Source organism: Colletotrichum lupini, chromosome 3 (assembly GCF_023278565.1).
Source record: "Colletotrichum lupini chromosome 3, complete sequence".
NCBI lineage: Eukaryota > Fungi > Ascomycota > Sordariomycetes > Glomerellales > Glomerellaceae > Colletotrichum > Colletotrichum lupini.
In genome coordinates, this window is record NC_064676.1 from 1,573,676 (window position 1) to 1,586,665 (window position 12,990).

A 12,990-nucleotide genomic window follows, 5' to 3' on the forward strand; every position below is an offset into this window, starting at 1 on the left:
TCTCAAAACTGGGACGGACCCTGCATGTGCTGAGGAGCAAGGCAAAAGATACCGTTCCCGTTATCCGTAATATGGAAGCACGAGGCTTGTAAACACGCTGCCCGCGGTCTCCTCGGCCGGCCTCCATCTTTTCTCCGCCTTGCGTTTGTCCCCTGCCGGAAGTGGAGGGAAGGGAGAGTTTAAGCTCTGGTGACATGAATCAAGAGCGGCACTACCGCAGTAGCAGGGTCTCAAAAGTTGCTTGAAACTCTCAACTAGTGCGAAAACTGCTAAGCCTCCCCTTCATTGTCGTTTTAGCCATGTTGGAGAATTAAGGCTCCGGGACGCTCATTCCACATCATATTGTAATGAAGGGGCAGGAAGGGAGAACTGTAATACCTATCCCACATTGAGTCCCACCCGGTTTCCGAACGGATCAAATTTGCTGGCAATCGTCTGAAGATTGTGTCTTCGGATAATTGTTCACAAGATCGTCGTCGTCCCAACAATTTCGCTAAGACGGGCCTCGCCAAGGACTCGTCAATGTTGCACCCGTCAAGGTCGTTCGTCGATCAGTTTCTGGGCGGTCATCACTATAACGACTCACATATCATAATGCATTGCTCTCACATTACTCGATTGATTTACACTGAGGGATGGTCTGCCCAAGTTAATGTTCGTTGATACAGTTGGTCAGCATGGGTCTAGTAGCTGGAAAATCGGAGTTTTCGCTAGACAGTGTCCGTCTTGAATATGCGCGTTTAAGCTTGAGGGCATACCCGGCACTAGTTGATGCTTGTCGTGAGACTCCCCAAGTGAAAAGTAGAAGCAGTCCTTGTCTTTCGGAGATGACGAACAGGCCACACGTCAACGGTCTCATCAAGGTGCGAAGATTGCACAGCCTGCTTTCCGCATCTGTCATTCTGCAAGGCGCTCAATTTGGTGAAGGCATCGACGCGGAAAGAATTGAGTCGAAGTTTACTCGTAGATCAAACCAAACCTTCTTATTTGTCAGGCAACTTACTGCTTCCGGCGTGACGCGTGGTCGGAAATCCGGCAAGATGGGTGCGTCAATATGTTGAACTCGGGTCATCCTGGTCATTGGCCAGCCGCAGCAACCCACAGGCCGTGCCGCGCTCGATGAGGTGATTTTCGGAGATCTCCTTCGGTGTAAGTCTGCCGATTCTTGATCAAAAGTGACCGGCGTCAGTGTCTCGGGTTCGAGACGGATCTCGAGAAAGATGATTACTCACATGATCATGAAATACGCGCAGTACTAAGTATGCTTCATCATTGCGCCATATCAAACGGAAGACGAACTCGCTCTCGTTTCCGACGCATGCATCTTCTCGTCTTGGTGTTGTCACTAGGACTGGAAAAGTTCTTTGTAAAAAGTCATGGCAGATCTAACGACTTTCCGGACAGTACTGTTCATGGCTCGGATCTAAGGACAGATTGTTGACTCTCTCGGGTTGATACTCATGTTCGACAAAATTCATCCTAGTAACTATAACCTAAAGCATGAAGCCGGGCTCTATGAACATTGAAAGCACGAGTAACTTTGCCTGATTGATACCTTGACCACAAAGCGTAAAACCCCGAATTTAGCCTTCCTTCATGGTGCAAAATCCGAAAGGTCTTCTTCGCTGGCTGGGCTTTGGTCAGGCAACGCAGCAGTAGGCGCCTCATATATTTCGAATGAGCTGTCGGAATCCTCGGCCTCTTGTTCTCCCGTCAACTTCGCCTTCTTCTCCGAATCAAGTTGAAGAGGACTCGCCCGGCCATGTTCAGGAGTCGGACTTGACCAAGAGGATCTCACACGCCCTATCTCCCTCTTGCTTTTACCAAAGATATCGAAGTCTGAGCTTGAGTCGCTGACATTGCCGCCTCTGTCCACACTTGAGTCAGAAGGGGCAAAGTCGCTACCCATATCAGTCGGTTCTGGCTCCAACGTTGGTCCTGGGGAATAAAGGGGCGATTGTCTCTTCTTCTGCAACTTTGATCGGGGTTTGCGTCTTCGCGCGGCTGCAGCTGGCACGCGTATAAGTAGCTTGTGGTCATGATAAACCTCGAGTCTCTGTAGGTTGGGAAACAGGTGCTGAAATCCTGCGCTTGGTCGAACAGACGTCAAGGCAAGCTTGACTACTTTATCATCCAATAGAGCAGCTGACAATGTGCTTAGGCGTTTCAGCAAAGATTCGAAATCGGTAGCTTGATTCCCAGCCATGTTGAAGTGATCAACGCCTTCTATCATGATGTAGATGGTGGAAGATGGAAGAGCGCGCAGACATTCCACGAAAATTCTCCATGAAAGGTCTAGGTCTGTCTTAGCAGCAATAAAGATCTCGGCGTTGAATAGCTCTGGATCGCCATGTGAAGTCACTGTTGGAAACTTCTGAAGCATGCCGAAAAGCAAGCTCTGTACGAGAGCGCGCGGCTTTGGTGTATCGTCGTCACTCCCTCGATGTAGGCTCCCGAAATACGAAAGTGTATCGTAGCCGCTCTCCGTAGCTGCACGCACAATCTTTTGAGACAAGTCCGTCGTCCAGCTAGGGCGGCGAGGTAAGTCAAAGCACCCACTTTTGGGCACCCCCCCCTTTTGGGCACCCCCAAAAATCCCTCCTAGCCACCACATTAAAACCCTACCTATTATTTTAATTCAATATAATAATTACAAAAATCGTCTAAATGCATTCCTTTTTAGCACACTTACTTATTAATAAGTAATAGTATCGTATACCGAAAATGAGCTCTAATAAGTACTTAATACTATTAAAAACGGTCTTTTTATTAAAAGGGCCTCGATTAAGTTCGGGGTTCTTAGGATAATACTTTAGGGTCGAAAGAGAGGTTATTAAACGAGGGTAAGGGTATTTATAGAGCTTTAGAGGCTTTTTTTATAATAAAAAGACTAGCTAGCTTAGTAAATTCGTATATAGTATTACCTAAGTATTATACTAACTTATAAATAAGTTAAAGAATTCGCTAAGCGAGTTCTAAGGTCCTAGGGGGATAATAAACTACTTAGTAAGAGATAGATTAACGCTTTTATTAAAAGATTTTTATTAATAAGGGTTTAGAAAAGTTATTTAATCGATTCGCGCCGCGTTAATAAAGCTATTATTAATATAATTAAATAATAGTTTAGATTACTTAATATACTAAAGATTAGCGGTATTAAATAGGCTAATAAGTATAATATAAATAAGATTAGTATAATAGAGGGTAAGGGAGCTAATAGGCTAGTCTTAAGTATAGTAGAGGCTATAGTAGTACGAAAAAAAGAGCTTAGTTTGCGTACCTAAGTAACGATTATTGAGTATATCTTTACTAATAATAGAGCTATTAAACTACTAGTTATTTATAAGGGAAAGTCGGTTTAATAATAATAGTTCCCTTTTTAACTTACTACTTATAATAGTTAGAAGTTCATAATAATAGATAATAGCTAGACGACCGACGAGACTGCCCTTTACTAACTAAAAGAAGTATTCTTATTATAAACTAAGACCCCCCCTATTAAGGGGCTTAGTAAGCTAAACTAACCTCGACTATTAGTACTAAATAGGTATAGGAGTTATACGATAACAGAATTTATATAAGAATACTATAGAAATAACGTCTACTTATTATTCTTATTACTATACGCTTCTTATATCCTCTAGCTATTAGATATAGCTATCTTTAGGCTTATTAAGTCTATATATAGAAAGGAGCTTAGTAAAGAGGATATAATAAATAATTCTACTATCGTTAGATAGCGGTACTTCTTAAGCTACTACTAGCTTACTTATTTAGCTAGTCTAACGTCGTTAAATATACGAAGTAAGTAAAAAGTAACTAGACTATAGCTACTTAACATAGCTAAGCTACTTCTTAACTTAATAGTCCTACTTATATAAGTTATACTATTTAAAAGGGGTATAGAAGCTAGGCAGACGACTAGTAATATTAGTAAACTACTTAACTAAGTATTAATAACCTCTATTATTAATTAGTTAACTCTTAAGAAGGCTAGCGAGCTTTATAATTACTTAAAGCTATTTATAGAGCTTAGTTTAGATAATAGTACTTAATAATTACTATTTTAAAAAGTAAAAAAAGCTTTTAGGGAGCAGGCCTATTAATTAGCTATATTTTAGTACTAAGTTCGAGTTCTTAAGGCTAGGATTAAGCGCATAAGGCCTAGGAAAAAGAAGACTATATATCTAGACCTAAATACTAGGTTCGCGGATATTTAGAACGTATAAAAAGCTTAAGAGGACTTTAGTAACCGTTTAGTTAGTCCTAATCGACTTATAAGGGTCGAATTACTTAGGGAGAATTTTAATTATATTATTATAGTAGTAGAAGGTAGTTAATTAATTAATTATAGTTAGTGTTAATGTTTAGATGCTATGTTTTGTTAGGGTGCCCAAAAGGGGGGGGTGCCCAAAAGTGGGTGCTTTGACTTATCTCATACCCATCTACCCACAGAAGACCAGATTTTGAACTGCTTAGCCATGACTGGAATGAAGGAAGACGAAGGACATTGCTGCTCTCTACCAAATAAGACATTGGTAGCAGATCTAATTGGAGATGGACTTGATGTAGATTTCTGTCCAGGGGAAGTAGGTCCTGAAAGAAATCATCGCATATCTCAAGCTCGGGCGGTTTCAGAAGTTTCCGGTCAAGACTCTCAGATGCTGAGAGGAATGTTAGAACTTCCAGTTGGTGTTGACATTTTGGCACTGACCATCTATCGTTTTGCTTCTTCTTTCTCGATTCATGTCATCCCTACGAATTATCTCTTTATTAGGCGCATTAGCTCTGAACAAGGTCTTGGAATTGGCTCTTAATGTCGATAGTACCTTCTAGTACTCCAATGATTCGCCCATGATCTTCTTTGATCTCGAATAGATCTCTCTGCATACTGCAGTGTCGTTGAAACTGATATATCATGAATTGAATTTCAGCTTCTTGTCTCAGGATGGCGTAATTCTCGTCAATGGTCTTGAGAATGGGCCCGAGCCTGGTGTCGAAAGGTGCGACCATCGTCTTAAAGGTTTTGACTGTTGGCGAGCGAGATTGCATGATCAGCAACTTGAATATATAACGCTTTCATCGGAAGTTCCCGTACCCAAACAATTACTACGCAAGTACCGGAGACAACACTAGGCTCACGAGCTCCAGTTTACTCCCTATACGTCCAAGATTGGTAACAATACCTTCCTTGACTTTTTGGTACTCGATTGGAACCATGAGCAACAGCTTCATCGTTCCCCAAGCTAGACTGACCCATTCAGGATGATGTTGTGCCAGTGTATCCATGACTGCAGCATAGTGGAGGGTTGATTTGCAAAACTGCTGCAAGCCTGCCTGTACATTTCTGTTGAGGCTTTTTGCGTCTTTGCTTGATGATCTGGCCCCCTGCAGGGCGTTCGCCTGAGCCAGGACATCTTGAAGCTCGCAGCCGTTCTTGATCACAATGTCACGTTTTTCATGAGTAGCTGCGATGTTGTATTCGTTTACCGCCAACCCCAGCTGGTCGAACTTGTCTCTCAGAAGTGGTTTGGCGGTCATATCAAGCGCCCACGCATCCCTACTCACGTCGACAGTAACGATATTTGCGGTACGAGATGGCGTAGTATCTGTCCTAGTTTCTTAAGCTTGAAGCGTTTTCAAAGACTTTATTAGCTCTTTCTCATCCATGGACTGAAATCTCTGTGCCTTAGTCTTTTTAAAAAGTTAACTTAGTTTCCCGTCACGAAGTCGGGGTTTGAAGGGAGTTTTTGGGGGTGGATATATTAGGCCTCGCTAGTTAGGCCTCGTTATTTAAGGGATAGCTTAGGGGGTATAAAGAGGGGGACTAAGTAATAAAGGAGCAGCTTAAGTATATATAGAGCGCTAGTAATATACCTCGAGAGAAGGGTAGATTTTAATAATTTATCTTTTAGACCCTAATAATAATTAGTTTTTATAAGCTTTCTTTTTATATTATATACTTATTAATAGTTTAAAATCTCTATTTATAAAGGGGACTAGGTTAAAAACTTAAAATATTAATAAGAATAAGATATAATAAAAGAGCGTAGTTAGTATTATAATAATAATAAAAAAACGACTCTTTTTTATTAAACCCCCTAAAGTTACTTTTTTTTTAATAAATAATATAAAAACGAAGTATAATAAGATAAATAACGTAGTAATAATATAAAAAGACCGTATTATTAAGAATATTAATAAATTTCAAATAAAATAATAAACTTCTTACTCTTACTTATTAATACTTAAACCGAATAATAAGTAATAAGCTAATAAAACTATAAAAATAGGAACGATAATTAAAAAAAGAAATCCTTATTATAATATATAAAGAGTACTTATATAGAAAATAAGTAGATTTAGAACGCTTATAGAGCTCTTTAAATAGCCCGGCCCCCGTATTAAGGGCTACGGTCTTAGTTATAATAGCTTTAAATATTAACTTTAATATAAATAAAAACGTAAACCCTTAGATTAAAGATAGTTTAATAAATAAAGCCGTATTTAAAGCGCTATTTAAATAATAATAAAATAATAAGTTCGTACTACTTAAGCCCCTATTTACTAGCTCCTTCTTAACTTAAATAAGCGTTATAAATAGAACGTTTATATTTAAACCGCTATCCCTCCTTAACTTATTATATACTAATAAATTAATATAAGATTTATAAAGCTTCTTCTTTAATTATTATTATTATTTTAACTTATAAACTTAATAAATAAAAATAGACCGTAATAAAATAGTATATATAGTTAACTACCTAAATAGTAATATAAAAACCTCTTAAATATACTATATTCTTAATTACCAAAAGACCCCCGGGTTTATAATAAACTAGGTTATATAAGAAGAACTAAAGACTTTTTTATAAAATAACATATTTAATCCCGCTAATTAAAGAATAATAGCGAGTATATAACTAAATAGTATTTTATAAAGCTAAAAAGAGAAAGTTAACGAGTTTATTAACTATATTGATAAACTCGAGATAGAATTAAAATATATTTTAATAAAAAAATAGAGGATCTTTGTATTAATAAGTAAGTTACGGCCCGAATTATACTTTATAATAATATTATAAATAAAACTTCTATAAACTCGCTTATAGTTAATATTATTAATAAGACGTATTAAATAATCCTCGTTATTAATAAAGAGCTTACGAACGTCCCCTAGGTAATATTCTAATTTAAATTTAAACGAGCTAATAAGAAAATACCGGGGTATTAATAAGTTAAATATATAAAACATATATTATAACTCGCTTAGTAAAGATATTACGTATTATAATTATAAAAAAATTAGTTATATTATGAGGGATTACCTGTAACTATAGGAGTAGTATTAGTAATATTATAATTATAATAAAATTAGGTACCTTATTAATAGTTACCCGAGCGTTATATATTATAAATATAATTAAAAAGGGTATAAGGTTATTAGTTATTAATTAGACCTCGCCCTAGTTAAGTAGCGCAGATTAATAACGAGCTTAAATACTATTTTAATAAAAAGAGTAGCTAGTAATTAATAAGGGTAGTACTTAGATATTCTAACTTATATATACCTAAACTACGTATAAAAAAAGCTAAATACTCTTATTAATTTAAGAGTGAAAAGGAACGTAGTTAGTATCGGGCTACTTAATAGTTTTAATATTAATTTACGAATTTACTTATTATTATAATTAGTAAATATAGAGAGTAAATAAATAAAAATACTAAAAAGCTATTATTTATAGCTTCGAATTATTAATAGTAACTACGTAATAAAAATATAGCTATATTACTTTATAATAACTAATATTATAGCGCTTATACTTATTTTTAGTTTCTCCTAGCTAGAGGATATTAACTTATTAATTAGTTAAAAATAAAAAAAGTAATAATATTTAATTTACAAATAATATATCTACTTAAATACCCTAAAAAAAGGGCTATTAAATAACTTAATTTTAATAATACTCGCGTATATTGTAATTAACTTAATTATAAATAGTAACGTAATATTAATAAGTATAATTAAAAACTAAAAGCTACGTTACTAAGACTTTAATCACTTATTTTTAAAAAGAAAAGGCTATTTTATTATTAAATAGAGCATTATATAACTATTATATTAAATAAAACGACGCGGCGCCTATTTCTTAGGGATCTATTTACTTTTTATTAAACTATAAGCTCGAGATCTTACGTAACTATTTAATAAAAATAGAGGCTAGGGGCTAAATACGCCCCTCTATAAGCCTAGTAAGAATACTTATCTTTTTTATATTTAAAAAAAGAGGAGAGCTACGATTTTACGTTAATTATAAAATAATTAATAAGATTATATAAAAAGATAAAACGCCGCTATTATTAATTGAAGAAATACTAAATAGACTATTTAATACCTCTATTTTTATAAAACTAAACTTTAAGAACGCGTATTATTATATATATATAGCCGAGGGTAATAAGTAAAAGACGGCTTTTTATACTAAATACGGGTAGTTTAAGTACTTAGTTATACTTTTTCAATTAACTAACGTACCCGCAACTTTCTAAGCGTATATTAATAACGTTTTAAGTAGCCTAGTTAATACTATTTATATTATATACTTAGATAATATCTTAATATATAATAATAATTACGTAGTATATGAAGAGTACGTACGTAGTATATTATAAAAACTATAGTAATAGAACTTATATTTAAATAACGGTAAATACGAGTTTTATATATTATATATAGGATTCTTAGGGTATATCGTATTTAATAAAAGCATAAAAATAGAACCCGCGCGTATTAAAACTATAATAAATTTGCTATTTTTAAAAAGTATTAAAAATATATAAACGTTCTTTAAATTTACAGGGTTCTATTATAAATTTATTAATAATTATACTAAGATAATAGTACTTTTAATAGACTTACTAAGGAAAGTAAAACCGGGATAATTAGAGCTATTAATACCCGCTATAGAGTTATTTAAAAAGCTATTAATAATATTTACTAACGCGCTAATATTATAATATTTCGACCCTACCCTATTTATATAATTATAAATAAATACTTTAGCTCGAGCTATTAGTTTAGTAATTATATAATTATTTAAAAGTAATTAGTACCTAATTATTTATAAGTTAAAGAAATTAACGGATATAAAGAGCTATTATAATATAAAAAATACGGAGTTATTAGCTATTATAAACGTATTAAAAAACTAGTAATACTACCTTATTTATAGCTAAGATTAGGTTATAATATTGATAAATTATTTTAATTTATAGTTTTTAAATATAAAAAGAAACTAAACGAGAAATAGCTATATTAATTAGATAAACTTATAGCGTTTAATATCGAGATTAAGTTTAAGCTAGGTATAAAGAACTTAATAAATAAATTATTATAAAGACTTAATTATAATAAAAGTAATAATAATAGTAAAATAAAAGAGCTATTATTAAAAATAGAAGAAGACTTTTATAATATTAAAAATATATAAGAGCCCTTTAAAATTATAATAATAAGGTATATAAGGACGAGCTATAGGAGCGGTTTTTAAATAAAAAGGATAATAAGTATTTTAAAAACGGAATTAGTAATAATATAAAAAAGTAAATAAAAGAGGTTAAGAGCTTTAGCTCGAGGGAACTTTAAAAAGTATTATAAAAAATATAACGGGGCTACGAGCTTAGGGTATTAAAATTATAATATAATATTTAAAAAGTTATTTAAACTTATTGTTAAAACTATAAATTATAAGCTACTCGTTTTATAAAATTCTAACGTAATAGGAGTATTTAAAATAGTAATTAGTAAAGAGGGGTTATTAATAATAAATTAACTACGGGCTACTTAATAAAAGGACGCTTTTATAAAAAATAAGTAATAAACTAAAAAGAACTAATAGCCTTGTTTAATTAAGAAGAAGTAATAATAGAGCTAAGTATATAACTTAAAAGGGTTATTATATTATAATAGCCATATTTATATATTACTATATAAAGAGTTAAAAAAAGAGGTTATTAAAATATATTATAATACGTTTATAATAAGATATTATAATATAAAGCGGATAATAGCGTTATTAAAACGCTACTATTATTAAAATAGAGTAAATAGGGATATAAAAAGTTATATTAATATTTATATAGTATATTAGCGGATAAAGCCTTATTATTATAAGTTATATAGCTTATTATACCCCCTATTTACTTTAATTAGGCTATAGTATAAAATATTATTAAACTTTATTATAAACTTACTTATATTAACTACGCTAATTAGGAGGTACCCCTATAATATAATACTTATTATAATAGACCGATTTATAAAATATAGTATTTATATTATTATAAGGACGACCTTTATAACTTAGGAATTTATAAACTTCTTATTTATAAAAATCTTTACTAAGTTTAAAATACTTAAAAGGATCGTTTTTAATAAGAGGTCGTTATTTATAAATAAGTTTTAAACTTATTTCTATTACTTCTTAATAATAAAAAAGCGTCTTAATACTACGTTCTATTTATAAATAAATAGTTAAATAGAATAGTAAAACTAATATTTAAAATAGTACTTTTATTATTTTTATACTTAGGACTAATTAAATTAAGTATAGCGTCTTTATTTAGCCGAGTTTATATATAATAACGTTTAGTACTTAGTAATTTATAAAGCGCTTACTAAGGCCCTACTTAGGTTTTTATTTATATACCTTATATTGATCTTAATAAGGGCTTAAAATAGTATATAAAATATTTTAATTAAGGAGCATATAGCCTAATTACGAACTAATTAAAAAGCTTTATAACCCCTTATATAAAAAGCACGCAAGATATATAAGTAATAAGCTAATAAAACTAAGATAGATATATTATATAAAATAAGTAACTAAGTATTATTATTAAAAAAGAATATTAATAAGTAGTATCCTAATTAGAAATTAGTTAATAAGTATTTAGGCCTATTTAAAATTAAATTAATAATTAGAACGGTAGGAGTCGCTTACTAACTAAATATATTAACGTAATATAGAATATATAATATATTTTATATATTTTTACTTAAGCCGTATTAATATTACGAAGAAGCCCTTTAAAAACCCTTATTTATTAAGGATATAAATAGGGAGCTATTTTATAAAATAGAAAATATTATATAATATAAAGGGCCGAAGAGGAGGTAATAATACCTAATTTAATAAAAAGGATATAATAATAATAAAAATATATAAGAGCTAACTAAGTATATTAAAAATATAGCGTTGATTAGTATATATAAAAAACGAGTTTTAATTAAATAGCGCACTCTAGCTTTTAATAAGCTTAATAACGTAGCGAACTAGTTATTAATAAATAAAAAAAGGGGGCTATATAATTATAACTAAGTAATATAAACGCGCTAATTACGAACCGTTTTTTTAATTTTTATAATATATAAAAAGATTACCCTTATTTATAAAAAAACTACCCTTATATATAAAAGGGCTACCTTAATTATTATCTTAGGGGTTATTATAAAAGAAATAATCTCCTTATTATTAACGAATTTATAAATAATTAGTTACGAATATAGAGCGTAAGTAAGGCGACTATATACTAACTAAAATATTATTTAAATAGCGTACTTCGTTATAAATAGTACGAAGTAGCGTAATTATAATATTATTATAAAATAAAAATATAGTATAAAAGGAGCTTATAGTTACTTTATTATTATTATTATTAATAATAGGGGTCGAGCGGGCCTCTTTATTAGCGCGCTTAAGCGCCCTTTACGTATTATTAATAATAATTTAATAAGTTTATTAAAGTTATAAAGTAATATTAATAACCTAAGTAATAATAATAATAAAGTAATAATAAAATAATAAACTTCTAAATCGTAAACGTTATTATTTAAAATAAGAGTAGTACTCTATAGGGTTCGGACTATAGATTTCGTAAACTTAGGGACCTAAAATATTATTAATATAATATATAAAAACATTAATAAAATAATAACCGCGCTAAGCGCTTATTATATCTTTATAAAAATAGTTCTATATAATATATTTAATATAACGTATATTAGATCTTAAAAAAGTATTAAATAAAAGAGCGAATTAAGGGTTATAAATTACTAACTTAGCTAATTATAATACTTAGTTTTTAAATCGAGTGCCTTATATATAATATAAGCGGGGTAAGGGAGTGGGCGTACTTAGCTAACCCCGATCTTTTTAATATTCACTTTTTTCTTTTTTTTAATAAGAGTTTATAACGGTTAATATAAATAATATATAAATAATAATATATATACGAAGTTAAGGTAAATAAAAGGGATATTAAGCTTTTTAAATAAATTACTACCGCTATTATTACTAAGTATACTTATAGTACTAATAACTACTTTATTATTAATAATAATAACTCCGTAATTAAAAGCTATATTTATACTAAAACGAGTTAGTAACGAATATAGAACGACTCTATAAAAAACTTATTTAAATATGAGAAGTATATAAAAATAGGGATTTAAAAAATATTTATTAATTATAATATTTATATAATAAAAAAATAGCGCAAACGCTAATAAAAATAAGAGATTATATATAAAAAAAATAATTATAAAAAAAAAAAAGGAATTTAGAATCGTAATAGCTTAAAAAGGGGTTAATATTAATAAATAAAAATAAAATAATAACCATTTAAGTACTAATAATTATAAGGATGGTTTATAAATAAGAGCGACTTAGGTATAGAATTATAAGGTTATTATTTAAAATAAGAGGTCTATATTCGGGCCGATAGGCGCTATTTATACCTGCCCTCGTATTATATATTTAAGGACTTTTTAAATAAAAGATTAATATAATATATATAAACTATAAATAGGCTTCGGGATAAAGCTTAGGGGAGGGAGTACTTTATTAAGCCTTACTAATTAAGCTTTATTAATTAAAAAATAGCTTAAGAAGTATAAAAAAGGGGACTAAGTAATAAAAAAGTAGTTTA

General features: G+C 30.8%; 1 protein-coding gene across 1 annotated transcript; it reads right to left on the reverse strand.

The window, feature by feature from the left end:
* Positions 1 to 1,594: 1,594 nt before the first annotated feature.
* CLUP02_05202 (uncharacterized protein) lies at positions 1,595 to 5,541 on the reverse strand (the record flags this gene model as incomplete). The annotated part of the gene is made up of 4 exons (XM_049284210.1): positions 1,595 to 2,528; positions 4,454 to 4,734; positions 4,795 to 5,016; positions 5,143 to 5,541. The coding sequence occupies 4 exons, from the start codon at positions 5,539 to 5,541 to the stop codon at positions 1,595 to 1,597; spliced, it is 1,836 nt and encodes a 611-aa protein (XP_049141353.1).
* Positions 5,542 to 12,990: the final 7,449 nt, after the last annotated feature.